Source organism: Camelus ferus, chromosome 10, assembly GCF_009834535.1.
Source record: "Camelus ferus isolate YT-003-E chromosome 10, BCGSAC_Cfer_1.0, whole genome shotgun sequence".
NCBI lineage: Eukaryota > Metazoa > Chordata > Mammalia > Artiodactyla > Camelidae > Camelus > Camelus ferus.
Window position 1 is genome coordinate 21117258 of NC_045705.1, and position 21508 is coordinate 21138765.

General features: G+C 50.8%; 1 protein-coding gene across 1 annotated transcript in view; it reads right to left on the reverse strand.

The window, feature by feature from the left end:
* Positions 1 to 21508, reverse strand: part of ABTB2 (ankyrin repeat and BTB domain containing 2) — a 173353-nt gene that overhangs the window by 32004 nt on the left and 119841 nt on the right. The window contains exons 2-3 of the mRNA XM_032488441.1: positions 13669 to 13815; positions 7005 to 7218 (exon numbers count right to left, since the gene is read on the reverse strand). Of these exons, the coding sequence (XP_032344332.1) occupies positions 7005 to 7218; positions 13669 to 13815 (361 nt within the window). The remainder of the gene's footprint in view (positions 1 to 7004; positions 7219 to 13668; positions 13816 to 21508) is intronic.

A 21508-nucleotide genomic window follows, 5' to 3' on the forward strand; every position in this document is an offset into this window, starting at 1 on the left:
TACTTATATTCCTTCAAATAAAGTAATTTGGTAACCCACTCTCCAAAAAAATGTAGATCCATTTCCGACATGAAGCATGCACTTGGAAGCAACAAAATCCTTCTGTGACTTTTGCTGCCCACATCACCCTACCTGTCCCAATGTCGGGTAGCTGTCCTTTAAGACCCAGTTAAAATCCCAGGCTGTTCTGATGCCACCCCTCAGCGACTCCAGGCTTCTCAAAGATCCTCTGGGATATGATGATGAAGAGGAAGAAGAACATGGGAAGGGGGAGGGGGAGGAGGACAGTGGTGATGACAGTGATGATGACTGACACACACCATGGACCAGGCACTCACGCTTTACGTATATTCACTCAATCCCCGCAACACCACTATGAGGCTGGCACTATTAGGCCCGGGCTAAAAAGAAACTGAGGCCAGAGGCTAAATGACCAGGGCCACCTAGCTCATACCCGGCGGAGCCGGGATGGAATCCAGGCCAGCAGCAGGGCCTGGGGGCCAACGTAATGGTACCATCCCACCAAGCTTCCTCTCACACCATCTGGTGGTTTGTGCTCAGTTTTCCCCCTTTCTGTCTTGTTGTTGCCTCTCTCATTAGGCAGGAGACTCAGTCTCATAAGCCACTCTTCACAATTCTCTTATTCTCTTTATAATTCTCCCCTTCCCGCTGATGGACAGAGAAGTACAGCGAGAAATATGAGTTAATAAGCAAAGCATGTAAGATGGTATCTGTCACTTAATATGTGCTCTGTAACGCCAGCTAGAATTAGCAGGAGTGTTTGTAAGTAGGGTAATATTGGAAGCTGTCTCATTAATTATTATTATTGGTAGTGACAGTGGTTATGGTAGTGACATCAGTAGTAATAGTAATTGTATTAGTAGTCATATTACTAACCCAGATGCCACTTGAGAGCCATGTTTTAAGAAACATCATCCTACGTCAAGGGAAGGAGACTAGTCTCAGTGTCAGACACGTCATCTAAGCACGTTTCTGACCATTACAGTGACGAGGAGTGGGTGGCGGTCACCATTTACAAGTACTTTTATGTGCCAGGCACTGAGCTGAGTGCTTCGCTGGACGCTCTCATTTAACCTGAGTAACCATCTTATCATCTTCACCATTTTGCTGATGAGGAAACTGAGGCCTAGAAAGATGGGCTGCCCAGTCACGCTGCTAGAAGGTAGCAGAGATGATCCCTGCAGGATGACCCGAGGCCGTGGTACGGACTTCAAGTGGAGCGGGGTGGGGTGGGGGGGACCGTAAGGTTAGCACCTTTGCTAACTCCAGGTTTTCTGAGTTCTGTTCACACACTTGCAGAAGCCCTCGTGGCCAGCGTGACACGGATCAGGGCAGCCAAGGGCTGAGCTGGACACACAGCACCTTCCGCCAGGATCTCACCTGGACAAGAGCTTCGAGCTCGGAGCAGACCCGAGCCTGAGTGAAAACGGCTCCACAGGAACTGGGGATTAAGACTAGTGTCAAACCAGCACTCACTCCGGGCCCTTTGTCCCTCCCGAACCTGCCTCAGGGTGCAGGACCAACGCACCAGACAGCATGGAGGGGATCTTACTAGGCGCACCTCTCTTCACGGCATCAAGGGAGCAGTGTGGGCAGGGCTTCCTGGAGCTCCCTCACTCTCAGAGTGGCCCAGGCCCTGCGAGGGGATGGGTCGGGAGAGGGCCAATAAAAACCAGCCAGTCACAGAGACCACCAAGCTGGACAGCCAGGGCAGGACAGTCTAGGCCACAAGCTCAGCCCTCCCCTTGTTCTGGCCCACGAGGTCCCAGCTCCCTCCGGCATCCCTGCAGACTGTGTCTCCGCGTTCTCACACTGCTCCTTTCTCTCCCCACAGGTCCCACATTTCATCCTGCCACCTGGTCTCAGCCAGATGCTAACCATCATGGCAGCGAACACTGAGCACTGACTGTGTCCCAGTACCATTCTAAAAGCGCTATGTTAACGCATTGAGCACTCATACCCCTACGGGTGGCCAGGAAGTCTAAATGTTAGTTGTCCGCAGAACCTGGGCTCTGGACAGACTGAGTGACAGATTGAAGGTTTTAAAATCAGAGAGTGATAAGTTAGATCTCAAACACGCGTCTTGGAATAGCAGGCTCCCCCTCAGACCGGGCTCTGCTGGCTAAGCACAAGACAGCAGATGTTTCTAGGCTCCATCCCAGATCAGACACCCCTCCTGGCCTAACGTTCTGCACACCAGCAGGCCCCAGGTCCACGGAGTGTGTGGCCCTCCACGAAGGTGCACCGTGCGGGGCTGAGGAAAGGGAAGCAAGAAGCCAGGGCTTGAAGCTTAAGCAAATGGATTGGTTTGTGGACAAGGGGCCCCACTTCGTTCCCAGTATTCCCAGATATTCCTCAAGGGTCTGGCTTCTCTGCTGCTGCTGGGCTTGGGAACACTGCCTGGTGAGCCTGAGCCCCGCCTCGCCCGAGGTTCTGAAGCAGAAAATCGGATCACGCCCTGTCCACCTCGGCTCCTTTGCATCTCCAGCTGTATCTGCCTCCCTCCATGTGCTCTGCTTCATGATGCTGTCTTCCAGCAGCTTGCTGGCAAGCTGGCGGACCTCCCTCTGCTCTTGCATGTCTGCACAGCCTTTCTTCCCACCTCCCCCAACTCCTCATTCCCAGGATGACGACGTCCTCTGCCCAGGATGCTCTTCCAGCTACCCATCCCTCTGCCTCCAGGCACGACTAGCAAGCCAGATGCCTGACCGTTCTCCTCCAGACTTTTTGCAGGAAGGAGGCTCCCCCCATCTCCCTGGGTAACGCTGGTCTCTCACAGCAAGTCCTTTCACTTTCTAAGTTGGGTCCCGGGTGATGACATGCCCCGCAGGGCAGCAGCTGTGACTAATCCTGTGTCTCAGACCCTGCCTTGTGCTTCACTGGTGCCAGTGATGCAAGCTGCCAGCAAGAAAGGGATCTGGGGAGGGTGCAGGGCGGTTCCAGCTGCGAGGCTCTCCCAGGGTGGCAAGGAGGCATCCTGGGAGAGGAGAGGCAGGTGGGGCTGGAATGGCCCCGGACGGGGTGGCCCCAAGGGCCAGGATCCACCCAGACTGTCTTAGAGCTTTAGGACTGGGTCTTAGCTGCCAGGTGGGAAAGCTGTAGGCTGGCACGATGAAGGGCGACGGCTTCCTAGGTCAGGGAGACCTGAGTCGAATCCCTGCCCAGAAACTCAGCAGCTAGATGTGCTCCCTGCTCCCCCCGCCCCCGGCCTCGTGCCATCATCTGTAAAATGTAGGCGATGCTAGCACCTACCTTGTTGATTCGTCGTGGGGCACAAAAGAAACAGAAGGAGGTAGAACTGCCCTTTAAAAGGAAGAGCTGGCTCCTTTTACAAGTATCTTACTTTGTCCTCCCTGAGGGGGTCACTCAGCTCCATTTCACAGATGAGGAGCCCGAGGGGCCAGTATGAGATGCTGATCTGAGACCAGGTCTCTGCTCTGAAGCCTGTGCTCTTTTCTCTGGGGTGGCCCGGCTCTCTGTGGCAGCAGATGGAGGAACGTCAGAGGGCCTTCTTGTACCTTGCACAGTGCCCCCATGCTACCTGGAGCTCCTGTCTACAACCCCCTCCTTCCTCCCAAACCCAGAGCAGGAGGCTCTGGGGAGAAAGGTCCTTGCGGAGAGATGCTGAGGGCCTGGTAACCAGTGCAAAGGCAGCGCGTGACTTAGCAGGGACCCCGGGATGAGCTTCACACAGAGGGAGCAACGCATGGCCTGCCTGCCCTTTGTCAGCACGTTTGTGGTCACACACAGCCTCCAACCAGAAGGAAGAAAGGTACTTTCTTCAAAGCAGAAATCTATGAGCTGCAGACTGGGTGGCCCTGCCATCAGTGGTGCCATGGGCCAAACCCAAGCCACCAAACTGAGTTCCTCCACCCATGTGTGCGAGGCCATGGAAAGAGGTTCCTTAGTCCCAACGGACCCAGAAATCCCCAAACCATCAAACCCCCAAGCGGAAGGCCTCCGGGCCATACACCCACCATCACACCTGAAACCAGAGGCTCTGTCCAATTCTGGCTGGGGGACCTGACTCCCATGCTCCTGACATGGGACAGAGGGAGCAACTTCAAGGGAATGAAGTAGTGGAGGAGAGGGAAAGCGACAGACAGACATCCTCAGACTCACAAAAGCAAACCTGTGTCACTCTGGAGCCCTAGCCAACTTCAGCTCCTCTGTGCCCAGGAGAGAAGGTCTTCCCCAGAGCTCTGGAGGGTATCAGAGAGGCAGTGACTGCGGGGACACGCAGCCCAGCCTGCAGTGAAAGGCCAGGGGGCTCTCCAAGGCCCCCAGGGTGAGTGAGTCCAAGCTCAGCAGGACCCACTTAGCTGCCAGGAACTCGGCCACCAGCGGGCTGTCTGCTGGCCTGGTTATATTAGGTGTCCTCCTTTCAGTAGTCGAATCTGAAATTTGGGGATTCTGTTTTCCTAGTGGTGGCTTCCAATTTCCCATGTGTCTAATACTCATTTAAAATGATTCATGGAAAGATGCCTTTGCAACCAATTTCTTGGTGCCGCCAAGTGGTGCCAAGACAGTGTGGTTTTTAAATAACAAGGTATCTAAACACATCCCGTGTGTTATGTTACCATTCAAGCTCAGCTATCAGGATCACATATAGACAAGCAGCTCGGGGCTTACAGAAACCCTGATGCTGTTTCAGAGCATCAGGGGCTGGGAATCCTCCCGGGGGAAAAGCCAGAGGGTAGCCACAAAGACATCCAAGGGATTCCGGGCACAGCACTCGCAGGAGAGCACCTCCCTGCTCAGCGCCACCGCCAGCAGCCACCGTCACAGCCGGAGGGCCACGCCAGCCCAGGGCAGCGGGTCCAGGGAAGGCTCCTCGTCCTCCTCTCCCAGCCACCTTTGCCTGGGTGACCCGGCCTTAGACCCAGTCTAGCACCTTTGGGGACCTCACCAAGCAACAAGCAAGCTTCCCCTCCCCTCCCCCCTCCCTCCAGATGTTTACCTTGCCCCTTCTCCCCCTCAGCTGGTTCTGGTAACCACAAAAGTTTCTCCCCAGAGCAGAAACAGCTGGGGCGCAGGGCCTGTGCTCTGGCTCCCCCTCCCTGCTGGGTGCTTCCTTCAGGAAACCTGAGGCCTGCACCTGCTGCCCTGTTGCTCTGTGTCAGGCCCAGGGTGACCTGCCTCTGCCCTCATTCACTGTCCAGCTCCCAGAGAAATAAGACAACAGTGATCTAATAATGACACCACTAGCAGCAGTGCTAGTGTTTACTGGGATCTACTACATGTGTGCACTGGGCCACCACTGCTTCATTGCCCTCATAACGACAGATGGGATGGTATAATGGTTATGAGCAGAGCCAGTGCGGCCTTGGTAAGCTACTGACTCTCTGTGCCTCCACTTATCCATCTGTAAAATGGAGCTGCACCTATTTCCTGTAAGTGGGCACCCACATGTAAAGTGCTCAGCACAGTGCCTGGCACATGGCAAATGATCAATAAACTCTTGCCGATCATCACTGAAATAGCACGTCACACAGCTGCTTTGTTACTGCCCTGTGTTAACAGCCAAGGAAGTTGAGGCCCAGGGAGGTCTGAAACCTTGCAGAGGTCTCAAGGTTCATGAATTCCAGAGCTGCTGTTTGTGCCCAGGCCATCTGACTCCTGAGCCACTACATCCCCCGCTCCCAGTGTTTGTCATGTGTCCACAGGATTGCCAGGGTTTTCCTCACGGCTGTTTTTAATGAGCTAGTATGGGAATCTACCTTTGTACCTTTGTCTTTCGTGACTGTGGAGGCCCTGAAGAGGGGGGCCTGGCTGTGGAGCGGGTATGAGGACCACAAAATTGCTGAGACTCAGTGCATACCAAAGACACTGGGCAGCCGGGGATGGGGCAGGGATAGCGGTGGCACTCTCTGGATCAAGGTCTCAGATCACCTTCCTCCACCATGGGGCACAGACCCCCTGGGCTCTGCCCCTCTCCTAGGCCCCGCCCCTCTCCTAGGCCCTGCTATGAGGTGTAATGTTCGTTGACAGAGCTTCCTAAACTAAAGGCAAGTCTTTCCCACCCCCTGGACCTTTAATTACACCACTCTTGATTGAGCCCATGGACTGCCCCTGCCTTGGGTGGCCATACGGTAGCCTCCAGTTGAGGCTCACATCAGCATACATATTGGACAAAATGTAAAAAAGCATCTTTCCTGGACAGAAAACTTTTAAAAGGTGACGACCCTCTGAGTAGACCATTTAGAATGGGTATCCTGTCCTCAAGCTGACATGACCTCATGTATGTCCCCTACTCATGCCCCTCACTGGGTCCCCTTGTGCAGTGTACAACCTGCACATCTGTTCTTAGCAGCCCGTTGCCCAGCTGGGAAAGGGCTGAGACCCTGTGGAGAGCAGTAGACTAGGGGCCAGCAGGCCTGAGATCCTGGAGCTATTCATCCACTAACCTGCTAGAGATCAAATAATCTGCCAGAGCCATGATGTTCTCATCTGTAAAATGAGTGGACAGGGCAAAATATGCCTGAGATCCCTAACAAAAATGCTAACAGTGACACTGCTGTCATCAAAAGAGGTGACAGCTACCACTGATGGAGGGCCAGTTACCACCCACTGTCCTTAGTGCTTTTTCTGAGGGCACTAGCTCACTCAAGTCTTACAACCACCTTTCTAAGTCTTACAACCATTCATTCTAAAATGAATACCTCATTTTATAAAAGAGGCAACTGAACCTCAGAGAGCCCAGGTAGTGAGTGCTAGAGCTGGCAGCCCCGAGACAGAGGCCAAAGCCCACCTTCTGAGCCTCAGTGACCTCACACCATTCAGCCCAGGGTGAAAAAATCCCGCTGCACTCCAAGACCAGGCCTTCATACATCTGATCCCAGTCCACGCCCAGGTCAGGCCGCCTCCTCCCAGGCACACAGGCCAGGGCGAGGGCTCTTTTTCCACCTTGTCAGTCACTCAGTCAGTTGACACACACTAGGTAGCATGGCCCACCAGGTGACCAGCCCAAGGCAGATCCCTACCGTTCATTGTTCAGGGCCATCCTGGGGGGGTCCAGGTTGGGGTTCTCCATGGATTCCATCTGGGGACACCGCAGGAAGTAGTAGAGCGTGTGGAGGGCGTCAGGGGACCAGGTGATGGGCTGGGGCGGCTGGCGGGCCTGGCGGGCGGGGCTGGAGCCAGGACACAGTGGGTGGCGCCCCTGCATGTGGTGCATGGCTCGGGAGACCAGGTCACCTGGCAGGAAGGGCAGAAAGGAGGGAGAGAAAAAGAGAAAACAAAGTCTGAGTTTCAGGCCCACATTAGGATACTTGCCAGCTAAAGAGAAGCAGCTCCCTGAGCAGAGTGGTAATTACTGTTTACCCAGAGGCAACAGGCAGAGGTGGAAGCTGTCACCTAGACACACAATAGCAATTCAGATTCCCTTTCACTTCAAGTCTGGCCTTTACAACTGAATGAAACACTTGGCAGGGCCCGCTTCTCCAGAACTTGTGTTAATGCGGTTTCTTTTTCAACATCCCCACTCTCTCCACCACCCTGGGCCTTCCCCCAGCTCCCAGACCATGGGAGCCTCCAGGCCTCTTCTCCCAGCCTCCGCCAGCAGCACCAGGCTGCACGGTGATTCTCCCCCGTGCTTTCTGGGGCAAAGCCCATGTTCTTCTGCAGAAAAGGTAACTTCCTCTGCATGGCCTCAAGTAAGAACCGCCCCCTCCACCACCCGCTATGCTTACTGGGTGCCGACTGTTCTGTTTTCTAGAAGTAGGATTTCATTTGATCCTTACAATGCTGAGCCCAGGTATTATCCCCATTTTACAGATGAAGAAATTGAGGCTTATTCGGTACACAAACGTTTACTGTCTCCATGCATTTCCCTGGTCACAGGTATGCCGTGGTGCCCAGAGGTTTAGTAAATGGTGGAGTCTAGATTTGAATCCAGACTGATGTGATTCCAACGTCCATGAAGTGAACTGTGATCTAGGCCATGGGGTCCTCAGGTCCCCATATCCTGTGCTGTTTCTGCCCAAGTCAGGTCTTTTCAATAGCCCACCAGCCCGGGACAGGAAACATCCCATCATTGTGCGAGGCCACAATGCTGAGAAAGGATGGGTGAAACGGCCCCAGGCACCTGCGGGCCCCTCGTTCTAGGAAAAGTGGCGCCTTCCGTTCTTCTCAGGCCTGAGAAGTCAGGGGGGCGTCCATGGTGGGTCAGCTCCCTTTCTCTGTGGCGATTCCTAACAGATAGCCCCTTTCAGAGAAAGCCTCTGGACAAGGCTGACCCTAAGGTGGGAGAAATGAGCAGGCTTTAATATGACAAGTGACCTGTCATTCAGCATTCACTTATTCCGTCAACCTGCCTTACACAGCATCTGAGTCTCATACTCTGTGCCACTGCGTCCCCAGCCCTGCACGGCTTCTACTGTGCAGCAGGAACTCAGCAAATATGTGGAGAATGAAAAGGTAGCCTTATGAGACACAAATGAACTTATTTACAAAACAGGAACAGACTCACAGACATAGAAAATAAACATGGTTACCAGAGGGGAAACAGAATGGGAAGGGATTAATTGGGAGCTTGAGATATGCAGATACCAACCACTATATATAAAATTGATATACAACAAGTTTCTTCTGCATAGCCCAGGGAACTATATTCAATATCTCATAGTGACCTATAATGAAAAAGAACATGAAAACAAATATATATGCATGTATATGTATGACTGAAACAGGCTGTGTACCAGAAATTGACACATCACAAACTGACTATATTTCAATAAAAAAAAAAGGAGCCTTATGCTTTCATTCTAATTTTTTTTTTTGGTGTGGGAGATAATTAAGTTTATTTGTTTAATTAGTTCTTTTTCTAATGGAGGTACTGGGGATTGAACCCAGGACCTCATGCATGCTAAGCATATGCTCTACCACTTGAGCTATACCCTCCCCCTTGCATTCATTTCATTTTAAAATACAACTTCCAGTGGGGCTGACTTGAGCTTACTGGCTGCCAAGTTCTGCCATCACAGCCACAGTGATGACATCTAGCTTTCAAGCAGGGACGGCGACAGCCCTGGAACTGGAGATCTCCACTGGGAAAGAGCCCTCCATGCCCCCACTCCTGGGTCTCACTCCTGTCTACACAGCGGCCTCTGCTCATCTCGCAGTTGTAGCTCAGCTGCCTGGGGGCCTTCTGACAAACCCCAGGGCCAGGAGGGCCAGGGGCAGCGAGGTCCTGTCACCTGGCTCCCATGCAGGTCTGGAGCAGGACCCAGGCATCTGTATTTTGTAAAAGTTCCCTCAGTGAATCTTATGTCCAGTCAGGTTTGAGAATCACCAGGTAAATGGATAAGAGCACAGATTCCAGAGTCAGAGCTGCCTGGTTTCAAATGAGGGCTCTGCTACTTCCAACCCGTGTGCCTCACGGAAGTTATCAAAGCCTTGGTTTCCTATTCTGTAAAATGGAAATAATCATTTCCAACCTAAAAATTCTGAGGATTCAAATAATAAACATAAAACACTAAACATCCTGCTTGCCCCAGAGTAAGTACTTCGTAAAAGTTAAATATAACACCATTGTTACTACCGTCCTATTGTTTTTAGTCCTCTATCCTACAGGCCACCGGTGGTGCTCTTCCTTCCAGGACCTCTGCCTGCAGTCAAGCACTGCCCTGAATCTCCCAGGACAGGCGGAGTCCAGCCCTGAAATGCCAGATCCCAGCCCTGGCCTCAGGCTCCTGGGTGGTAGAAACTGGCACCAACCCCCAGGCCAAGCCGCCTCCCAGAACTGAGTTGACTGCAGTAAATTGAAACCTGGCTCCCGTTTCTCCAGATCTAAATGTCATAACTATTGGCGTGACTTCGGGACCACAAGGAGGAGAATTCAAAGAGTTCCCGATAGCATCAAAGAAACCTTGTTGAAATATCATTTCCAAAGCGCAACAAGGTAGAGTCATTAGCATTAATTATGCCTAAGATTGTTTCCTTGTTGTTGGTGGAGAACCCTTAGCAGCACATTTCCAGCCAGAATGCAGGCAAGAAACTCAAGGAAGGAAAAGAAGTGCCTCTGAAGGGTTCCCTAAAAGGGAAGCCAGGAACAAAGAAGATTCAGGAAACCACGAAGGCAGCAGAATGGTGACTGGAGGTGGAGTTCCTGGATGCTTCTCTGAAGCCCAGCTGCGGGCTGTCAGTCTCTTTAAATGACCAGAAGGACAAATGCCTGCAGACAACTCCCATCAGGCATCTAAAATCTACCTGGTTACAGCCAAAGACAGCCGCTTGCCCTGGATGTCCTCCCAGAGTGGTTTCCCTGCTGCCACCTTCTATTTTCTAGGCTTCGTGATAGACATGAAAAGATAGACAAAATCTCTAGCCTTTACAACCACCCCACAAGGGAGCCATTTCCATTTTATAGACGAGGACACAGGCTCAAGGAAATTAAATGATCTGTCCAGTTGCACAAGCAGTAAGTGAGCCAGCCAGGACTTGAACTCGGGTCCCTGTGTCCCAAACACATGCTGTCAGCCATTGACCATTGTGTCACTGCTACTTGACGTGTGGTCTGCGAACTGCTGGTTACTGGTTCACAAGTTCATTTCAGAATTGAGAGTGAGCCTGAAAAATCTTCCCGAGCCTGTTGAATCTAGTAACTTCTTAAAAAATTGGCTTGCATCGTACCTGTGCTTTATTTCATGTTTCTAGACATTCCTTTTTATTATATTTTATAAAAGTTTCAGTTTGCAACAGGGTTGGGGGATACCGTCCCTGACCCATCACACAGCAAGTTTGGGAAGCTGTGGCCCTAATGGGGCCGTGCTCTTCGTTTGGTCCAGCTGGGCACTCAGAGCTTCTTCCGAAATGTTCTTGTACGTGAGAATCAATGGATCTGACGTTCAATGAGACCTCAATCTGAAGCCCAGAAACACCCACGAGGCATGGAAAAGTAAGCCCTCCCTGCTTGTTAATCATGAGAGCCTGGATCAGACGTGCTACAGGTTTCCTCTGGGGTCTGTCCAAGCCCCAGTAGGAGCCACAGAATAAAACCAGGAGGGGAGAGCCTGGAATTCAGCACAGTCTTCAAAATAAGGCCTACATCATCTGGCTCCCTTTAAAAAGAAGTGTCTTATTTATTTCTCATTCCCTCTCACTTACACTCCCATGGGTAGAGAGGGACAGAGGAAGTGCCCGAGCTCCCAGTGCAGCTGGACCTAATCCAAGAATGAAACTTCTTAACCTACCTGGCAGGCTGGTCTTGGCGAGGTGCAGGCAGTGAGTGCATGTTAAACTCGAGGTAAACTTCTAAGTATGAGGAGCTCAGCGCCAAGTATCACTAGCCTCATTAAGTTCTTTAGTCTCGGAGAAAAAAATTGCAATATCTGCCTCCACCTTCGTCTCCTCCCTCCTTCAAAATAGTTAGCAAAATCTCTGGTTTCAGAGCGAGGGAGCTCAAGCAACTTGGCACATGACACCGCCTGTTGGGTTGTCTGTGAAGGATGCTATGGGGAGGCGTCTTCCCTTTGGCCTGAGGAGTGCCTGGGCCAGGATGAGGACCAGTTCTAGGTGGGTTTTAGGAGGCAAAAACTGAACAGTAGAGAGAACTCATTTCCTTCACACACACACAGCTCAGGTACTGTTCTCATCACTAGCAATACAGCACAGCAGGGGACACAACAGAGAAAGTCTCAGTTCTCATGAAGCTGATGTTCTAACCATATGAGAGAGATGACCATCTATTCACAAGTAAATACATGACAAATGTCAAGTGTCGATTAGTGCTTTGAATAAACCAAAGCCATAACAGAAGACAGAGGAACGAGGGTAGAATCCTTCTCTGCGGGGTGTCTAGCAAGTGTCATTTGGGCAGAGACTTGAAGAATGGACTAACATGTTTGGGCATCTGGGGGAAAAGGTCACCAGCAGAGGAACGGCTAGTGCAAAGGCCCTGGGGTGGGAGGATCTTGGCTAGGAGGCTACGGTGGCTGAAGCACTGTCAACAAGAGAAGAGTAGTAGGCAATGAACCAGATCATATATTGGATCTTGGGTTTCACCGAGTGTTGGGAAGCCAAGGGGGTAATGGAGCGGATACTGAGCAGATGAGTGACATAATCCAATTTGGGTTTTAAATATCCTCATTTGGGCTGAGTTAGTAGCAGTGGAGGTGGTGAAAGGGGCAAGCAAAAACTTGGGATAATTTTAGAAGGTAGAACCGATAGGACTTGGTCCCTGGGCTGAATGGCAAGGACAGAATGATGTCAAGCCCTTCTCCTGAGGGAAGTTTCAAAAGCTCCCCTTGTGTCTGACTGTGGACTGTAACGGGCACAGAGGCCTCTATGATAAAAAACAAAGGATCAGGTTCCAACTTTGACCTCAGCTGCCCTTAGATGCTGGAGGCTGGGCTGCTAGCCATGTCTAGGAAGCCCATAGTCCAAGCAGCCAGACTTGGGGAAATGACTTTTCTTCTCTAAGCTTCAGTTCCGTCATCAGGACAAACCTCACTGAGTTGTCCTGCAGAGTAAATGAGGTCATGTGATTAAGGTGCTTCACAGGGTGCCGTGAACACTTAACGTTCAAAATGCAAAACAAAACCAAGGTGCTCTCCAGTAGACTGAGGGCTAAGTGTGCCCCTCCCCTCTAAGGCAGGAGAATTCACCAAACAGCCCCAAGACAGCCCGCTGTCCAGAAGGCATTCAGGAGTGGAGATCAAGCCGTACACCCAAGAGTCTCTAAGGGGCAGGGGACTCAGGTGGCCATGCTGCAAGGCCCCCCAGAGACAGAGGGCCCCAAGTCCTGCTTTCTCTCCAGCCCTACTCCCAATCCGACCTTGAACCAGGCACTTTGACTTCCTGTCCTGGGAAGGGGAGGAGGACTCAGGGGAGGAAGGGAGGAAGCTGTGTCCTGCAGAAACAGAAAGATTTGCCATTCACTATTCAGGGGCCAGAAAACTCAAAGAAATCACAAGCGGAAAAGGCTGCAGCAGAGTGAAACTCCATCTGTTTCCACACCATGTGCTACGACCCTTGGCCTGTGTCCCCGCCCGCCACTGGGTGGTCTCATGACACCACGAGGGGGAACTAAGGAGGAAGAGTGAGCGGTTTGATTTCTCAAATAACTGGGCTGATGAGAGGGAGAGACTGGGAGATGCAGGTACCTCTCGCCTCCTAACACTCTCTTTTGAAGCAGCTGTCAAACAGTAATGACTTAGACCCAGGGGTGTCTTGCTGCATTCCAGAGAGCCCTGAGGTTCTGGGAGGTGCCCAGGGCACTGCAGGGTTGAGGGTCACTGACCACACCCTCCTTCGGCCAGAAAAGCACCACTTTTTTCTATGTTGAGGTTTCAGGAGGTGCTTTCTTTCAAATACTGGCTGTAAATTCAGAGCCTCTGGTGCCAGGCAGGTAAAATAAATGAATGAGATGGGCCAGCTATAGATACTGAGGCATGTGACAATGTAGGGAGTGCGTGGTGTCCCCTGAGCCGCTGCTCAGCTCCCCTGATCCCTGTCCTGCAGGAATGGGGCGCAGCAGTGCCAGAGTATCTGATTTCTCTAGAGAAACCAGAGATCTGGATTTGGACATGATGAAGTGCACTTGCTGGCCAAACCATACATGCCTGTGGGCCACCCATTTGCAACCTCTGGCCCTGAAGGCTGGTTGGAGCTTTCAGAGAAGGCATGAAGCACGGGTGCCCCACTTACTCAGCTCCGAGATGCTCCCCACGCACGTGGCCAGGAGGGACTGCTCCAGGGTCCGGAGCTCCAGCTGCGCGTAGGCGTCGGCGCACTCATCGTGGCCCAGGGACCCGCCGTTGTAGGGACTGAAGTACGCGGGGAGGGAGAGGACACCTGTGAGGAAACAAGGTGGACAGGTCAGCAGAGGAGGCAGCAAAGGTCTGCAGGCCACAGCCCTGCTCCTCATCTGGTTGAGTGGGGTCGGTAGGCAAGTCTCAAGGTTCCACTCAGGACAGCTGATTTTTTACTGTGGACGGTGCTACAGGAGCCAGAATGAGGCATGGCCCACCTATAGATGTGGCTTTAACCAAGTGGAGACCATCCTTTCTTGGAGCAGCACGAGGAGCTGGCCTCCAGAGGCTGTGGGCCATGTAAGAACACATTCACCTCTCCCTTCCTCACTCACTGACTATGTACCGGGCCTCTCACTCAGCCCATGCATTGTGCCTTCTGGATTCCGGGGTGACAAAGAGAACTGGCTTTGTCTTTGTGGAGCTCAGGGGATGGGATGTCAGAGGCAAACGTCCGTCCTGCCCACCTAAAGGGCAGTACCTCCTTCTGAGTCCTGTCACTTCCTCATGCTCTCCTCTTTCCTTCTTTGAGCCAAGAACGGGACAAGGAGGAGCCACAGAGAAAGAGATGCTGCCTTCACCACTCCAGGAAGGAGCCGCAGCCCAGCTACTGGCCAAGGCCAATTAGTGTTTTTCATTAGCACTTCAGCAACAGAGGAGCAGAGCTGTCAGAATCAATCCCAAAGGGTGACAGCCTGTAAATTTCTCCAACTCACTGTGTGGCTTCTTAGAAAGCACCAGAAAAGCAAAATCAGACTGACTTACAATGACATGTTGGTTCTTAAGAGCATGTTGCCAAGAGATTCCCAGTTTTTGGTAACTGCTGGTTCTTTGATTAAGGCATCTCTGTCCAACCCTCTTGAACTTTCTTTTTTTAAAGAAAAACACCCACAGGAATTTAATCAGTCACTTTGGAGAAAATCTCCTAAAATTCCTTGAGATAACGGGAGAGCCCCTGGGATGTGGCCAAATCGGGGTTAGCATTCCCCATCCTGAACACAGAAACGTCACAAGGATGACAACAGTCCCAGGACCCGCAGCAGAGAGGGTAAGACAGAGCCGGGAGCTGGAACCTGCGGGTTCCTGATTCTGGCTTTGTCACAGCAAGCAGTATGATCTTGAGCAAGCTACTCCACTTCTCTGTGCCTCAGACTCCTCCTGTGTTAACTAGAGATAACGAAGTTACCTGGCTCACAATGTGGCCGCCAGGAGTCACCGAGTTGCTGGATGTGAACGCGAGGACCGGTGCACGGCTCAGGGTACGTGCTCTTCGGATGCTAATGCTATTACTTTCACTCTGTGCTGGGAGTGCAGGCTCTACTTACACTGTCTCATTTGTTCTCTCAGCAACATAGGCATTGCTGTCTCCATGTTAGATATCGGGGAACTAACGTTTAGAGAGTTTGAATTACTTGCTCTACTAAGTGGCCGAGCCAGCATTCAAATCCAGGTCTGACTGGCTCTAGAGTGTACACACTTCACCCCTCTGTGAGCCCAGGTCCAATGAACACATCACCAAGCTCACCTACGGCTATTCCGGTTTGGTGGCTCGTGCAAGTGACAATGCTGCTACAGTGTTGCCACCACTCATCTCACCTACGCAAGCCCCGTGCTGGGCCTGGTGTGACTCTTACGGGGCAAGCGGCCGGCTTCCTCTGCCCAGATCCTGGCAGCGTTCTCTGACCACTCTGCAGGTGCAGCTGCCGGTCAGCCCTGCCCTCCGAGCCTGCCCTTCCCCGACCCACCCTCCCTGCCCTGCCGTGTGGCTGAGACCTGCCCTCCCTTGAATCTCCTTTTGACCCTCCAGGATGGCAGAGGCCCCTCCCATCACATCTGGGTGCTGACTCCCAAAGCAGGGCATCAAAGCACTTCCTCAAAGCTCTGTTTCCAGTGGGAGGAGGAGGAGGGCATGACTGGATTCCCCCTGCCCCCAGCCCTGTTTCCCAAAGTGGGACCTCTCCTTGACAGCTGAGGACCCAACACATTAGGAAGAGCTGGCTCTGAGCATTAAAATGAGTAAAACAAAAGACAACCCTCCCACCCGCACTCCTACCCCCACATTTAGGCGGGTTCCTCGGCACCTACAGGTCCCAGCACAGGCCTCGCTCTTCCTCTTCCCCCCATCATTAATCCCCAGAAACAACACTGGGGCATGTGGATCAGATTTACAGTGCTTAGGGCAAGGGAATAGGAAATTCAGCTGATTTGTCAAAGGATTCCCAGAGAGAAATATTATGTCAATGGATCTAGTAGCAAGAGCTGGCAGCTCCATTAATAATAGTTCCCATTTTCCCAGTCATCACCCACCCAAAGCAGCTTTCACTTAAGACTGTGGCAAAAGTAATTATGAGCCTATTATTAATAATAGTAATTGATAGCATCACAGCTTTTGCATAGTACTTTTTGCTTTTAAGAGACTTCTAACACCGAGTACGTAATTTTCTCTCCCAGCAAGGGAGGCAGGGCAGTCATTACTGATAATAGCCACGCTGACTTTCACAGAGGGCTCCTGTGTGCCAGGCCTGTGATAACTTCATGTGCGTGGTCACATTCAATTCCCAAGACTCCATGAGGTACTATCTGCACCCATCTTTTAGATGAGAACATCGATGCCCTCCACCCCCACCAAGTTAAGTGACTTGCCCAAGATTATTGAGGATCAAAAGATGAACTGGGAAAAAAATAAAACAAAACAAAACAGAAAACTGAACTGGGGCTAGAATTGCAATCTCTTGAGTCTCAAGCTGTTGAAATGACGTCCTAACTTTGGCCACCTTGTCCTTTAGCTAAAGAGCATGAGGGTATTTGCGAGAAGAGGGCTTCAGTTCTGTTTAAACAGGGCCTGGGGTTTGATAGGAGGAAATATAAAGAAAGACCCAGAAATATGACTTTCGTTTTAATGTGTCTCCAGGCACCGCCTGTCAGGGATTCCTGGAGGCCTCTTGTGAAACTCTACAGACAGAAGGCTGTCTTTCTCATTCCCTCTGATCTTTCCAGAATGCAGTTCCACAACTTGTCTTCTGAATCTGCTTCTTAAGAAAGACCTTTTTAACGTCAATCCGAAATTCTTCTCTCTCCTACATAAGCCCGTTCCTCAGTAGTTCTCATTGGAGACCAAAAATATTTGCCTTAAATTCTCTCAACACTTCAATGGCTCCTTGGCCCTGAACACAAATTCCCAGCTTTACGAGATGGGCCCAGGGCAAAAGCATTCTGGAAAGAGGGATTTCCAAAAACACAAAAGACACCTCTCTTCTCACCCCACTTCCTTTACTAAAATCTGTAAGAAAAACTGTTTATTTCACTATTCAGAAAGAAAAGAATGCATGCTGGAATAAAATTTTTATCCCTTCATTAGTTAATCAAGACACCCCAAATCAACCCTCACTGAACTCTGTAAAAGTTGGAGGGAAAACCCACAGGCATCAGTCGGTTGCTGTGAAATGAACAACTGAGTGTGAGCAGGGCCGGGGGAGCAGTAGGCAGGATGCCTTTCTTTTCTACAAAACCAGCATTTCTGTTGAAACAATGTTCCACTCCAGTGTGCCTGGACAGTATGTGAGTCTCTACATTTCTCAGTCTATACACAGCACCATAATCTTCGATCACTCAATTTTTCTCAACCTGGTTGCCCAACCCATGAATCTCGGAACTCATTATCTCGTTCCCTAAAGCCGCCTCCTCCACGTCCCTTCTCTGAGTACCGCATCCACCCAGTTGCCCAAGGACAGACCTGTGAGTCATACTTGTCAACTCTCTCCTCCTCCCCCATGCGTCCAATCACCCACCAAGCCCTGCTGCTCTTACCACCTTAGTATCTCAGAAATCTGTCACTGCCAGTTCAAGCTAGCGTCTTCCCTCACTGGACACTGCAGCAGCCCCTCGCCTGTCTCCTCCCCTAGTTCTACCTGGACCCTGCCATCCCTAGCTCTGGTCATGCACTCATATTTACTCTGGCTTGGGACACTTCAATGACTCCCCACCGCCCTCACCAAGAGGTTCATATACCTTTCCACGGATAAGAATAGATCATATTCTTTCTTTCTCTGAAATTCAGGAATGAAAATAATTCTGCCAGTAAATGGGGGAAATTCCCAGCACCTCTCGAGAAATCAGCAGAGTTAAGAAGCCTACGCACACCTGATCCAGGTTTCTACAAGCTGTTTTGCGTGTTTGGTCGCTGGGGTCTGCTCCAGCCCTGGGCTTCTTCCGAGGTGATTCACCACCAGTGCCCAGAGAGGGCGCCATTGAGTCGGATGGGAAACCCAGTGCCCAGAAGCCTGGGAACCCCGCCTGCTTGCTGGTGGCTGCCAACCAGGAATTCAACCTGGGTTTCAGCTTGCAGGGGTGCAGCTCCTCCAAACAAGCAAGCAACGAGCCAGAAGCCGGTGGGCTGCACACTGGGTTACTAGCAAACCAAACTGTGCAGTGCTAAGGTTTTTCAGAAGCAGGGCTTGGCCCAAAGGCCAAAACTGAGGGGATTTCATTCTCTTCTCTGTAAAACACAGGGGTCAACTGGATGGCCTCTCAAGTCTGATCCAGCATTGGGATCCTGCACCCTAACTGGCCCCTCAAGCACCAAAGTGTACCCTTCAAACCCTGTCCTCCCACCTTCATTCCACTATTTTAACTTCTGAATTGTCAACAGTGGAAACAAATAGGCCCTGTTAATACTATTTTCCTGGTTTCATTTCCCCCCAATTATAATAACACCCCCCCCCCCATAATTGTAAATGTGAAGTTGTCCCTTTTGTGTGAAAACTAGATAGATTTACAGTTCAGCTTTTCTGACCATTCATCAAAAGGCCATCAAGACTGTAACATAACCGTCCCCTCCCCCCAACTCAACAACCCATTCCCAGTGCTCTCCCCAGGCTTGCAGGTGTTCTTTTCCCGGCACCGTGGCTGCGGTGGGCCCTGTGCCAGCCCACGTGTCTAGCATCCTCTCCACGTCCCCTTCCCCGACACTCCGCACCAGACTCACTAGCCACCCACCCGGCTCAGGGAAGCTCATTTGTGAAGACGGCACAGGCCACCGCCTGTCTCCTGTTTCTTTAAAATGAAACCCGGGATGCAGAAGATTACTCTTTTACTGCCCTTGAGGGGGAAACTTGGCACAGCATCTTCTGCCAGTTTTCATAGGCGCTGGAAGCTTGGGTGGGGTTCAATCCATAAGCTTCTGAAAATAAAAATTATATTGCCCCACTGAACAGTTTCCAAATAGCCCACATAATCCAACCCTTTTTATTTTTAAAGAAGTGTTTCCATTCTCTGATCTGGAGTTTTATATATAGTACGTTTAATACCCAGTTGTTGTGCATTAGTCATACAGAGACAATGTGCTGAAGAGTTAAAGTATGAATATTTTTCAGAGAGCCCCAAATGGAGTATAAGGATAGTTGATCCTTAAAACAAAACAAAACAAAACAAAACAAAACACCCACTTCACTGAATGGTATGTCTCCTGACATTTTAAGTCCAAAGAGGCTGGGGGATGGGTGCTGAAGCAAGGGGAAGATGAAGGAAATGAGAAAAACCTAGAAGTGGAATGAAAGTTGCTTGACTCGATGAGCTGTCAATCATCCAGGTAAAAATGATTCATTAAGAGTAACTGAAAGCTCATGCAGTTCTCCGCCAGAATCCATCTAAAGATGAGACCACTAGACTATGAGGCCCGTGTTCCAGTGAGGAGCTGGGAGACAGGAAGAGAGAAGAATGGGGGTCTAAACTGAGTTTGGGAAGTAGGTTTGAACCATGGGTTAATAATGAACAGGGATGGAAAAAAAAAATGGGGGGGGACAGTATAGCTCAAGGGCAGAGCGCGTGCTTAGCATGCATGAGGTCCTGGGTTCAATCCACAGTACCTCTGTTAAAAAATGAATAAACCTAAATACCCTCCCTGCCAAAAAAAAAAAAAAAAAAGATTAACAAAAAATAAAAGATGGCATAAAATTAAAAAAAAAAAAAACAACTAGTGAACAGAGACAGGCTATCATATATGGAGCAGGGCTCTGTGCCAGGTGTGGGCTGAAGCAGCATCTGAGCCCATGTGAAGAGCCTAGCAGTGGTCTCACTACTATTAGTCAGAACCATTACTGGCACCATTTATCAGTGAGGGACACTGAGGTTCACATGGGCCAGGTCACTCGGCAAAGGACACAAAGCTAGAAATCGGCAGAGCGGGGATTCAGACCCAGCCTGTCCCACGCTGGAGTCCACACCGCCTCTCACCCGGGCTGTCCCCATTCAAGCCCAGGGACGGAACGCTTCCTCCACCACTCACCAGTCCAGTTAGCACTGCCCCTTCCCCTTCTTCTTCAAGGTCAGGAAATTAAAAGCAAACACGATCATGCTCTGGTTAACACCTCACTCTGAGTAAGTCAGCAGAACACCACCGGCTGAAGGTGGTCTTCCGGTTAAAGGAGGCCCGGGGGCCGGGAGCTTACCATTAAACAGTGAAATAATAATGCAGGTTTATGACTGCCCCGGGAGCCAGGGGCCAGAGAACCCAGGGCGAGATCAGAGGCCGCTGAAGTACAGCATGCTCATTGCCAGCACCCCCAATTCCCTTTAAAAGATGGTTAAAAAAAAAAAAAAGATGGCAAAAAGCAAACCTCACAGTGAAGACTGGGCTGGAATTCATCTCTCTTTGGAATCCCTGATCTGCTGGTGGTGGACCTGCTTGGGGAGCTGGCCCAGGGCTGCCTCTTCTCCCTCCAGCTGGCAGCCGTGCCTCTGACCTCAGGGCTCGCTCACCCAGTTCTCAGGGGGATCCAAGCAGGGTGAGAATTTAGAGGGGGAGGGAGGGGTCACCATAAAACAAAAGCCCAACAAAGCAGTGGGGGTGACCCCGGAGTCTCCACTAGGGATGCTGGCTCACTGGCATTTTGGTGATTTGTTTAATTAAGGAACATATCAGCTCTGTCACAGAACCAGAGGATGAGGAAAAGAACAGACTAGGAGAGATCATGGATTGCTGCTTAATTTTTCTGAAGCAAAAAACCCTAACAAAATGCAGCCTGTTCATTGCCACCCCCCCCAACCCTTCTTAAGAGAATAAAATAAAGCCAGAGTAACCAAGCAGATCAATTTCAGGAAATTAAACCTAAAGGTGAACTCTGGGAAACCCAGCAACAGTCACAACACTGGGCAGTGCGGGGCAGAGAACTCACACGTGGCCCACTGAGCTTTTTCCTAAGGAAAAAGATCTCCGTGGTGTTTAGAAGACTTTTTAAGAGATTCTGGGTGGCCTCTCTCCAAAGTATTGATGTAACACATTAAAAACTTGAGTGACCCAGGAAGTGTGAGTCTTGGAACCGCCGTCTCTTAAAAAAAGAAAAATCCACCACATGACCATGGTCTATTATTGTCAAATGCCGTCCTTGACCTGTGGTGGCCGAGCACGCCAGTTCCTGTGGGCCAAGGGCAACATCAAGGCACTTTTGTATAAGGGTCACACATTCCGAACACAAACACACACAGTCATCATTCTAAAATATCAATCAGCCTTTCCCCCAACCCATGCACACAACCACCAAGGTGATAGTGGTTCTTTCTATGCTGGGGCCATAAAAATGTCTTGAACTACTGTTTTCTAAACTTTTTACAGTGAATATGATTTATTGCCATCGAAAAAAGTGATTGTTATAAGAGAACTGGGTGGGTGGGGGGTGGGACCCAGGGAGGAGATGTACTTAGAGAGAGAAGAGGGTGAGAGAATGTTTCTTCTGAACATA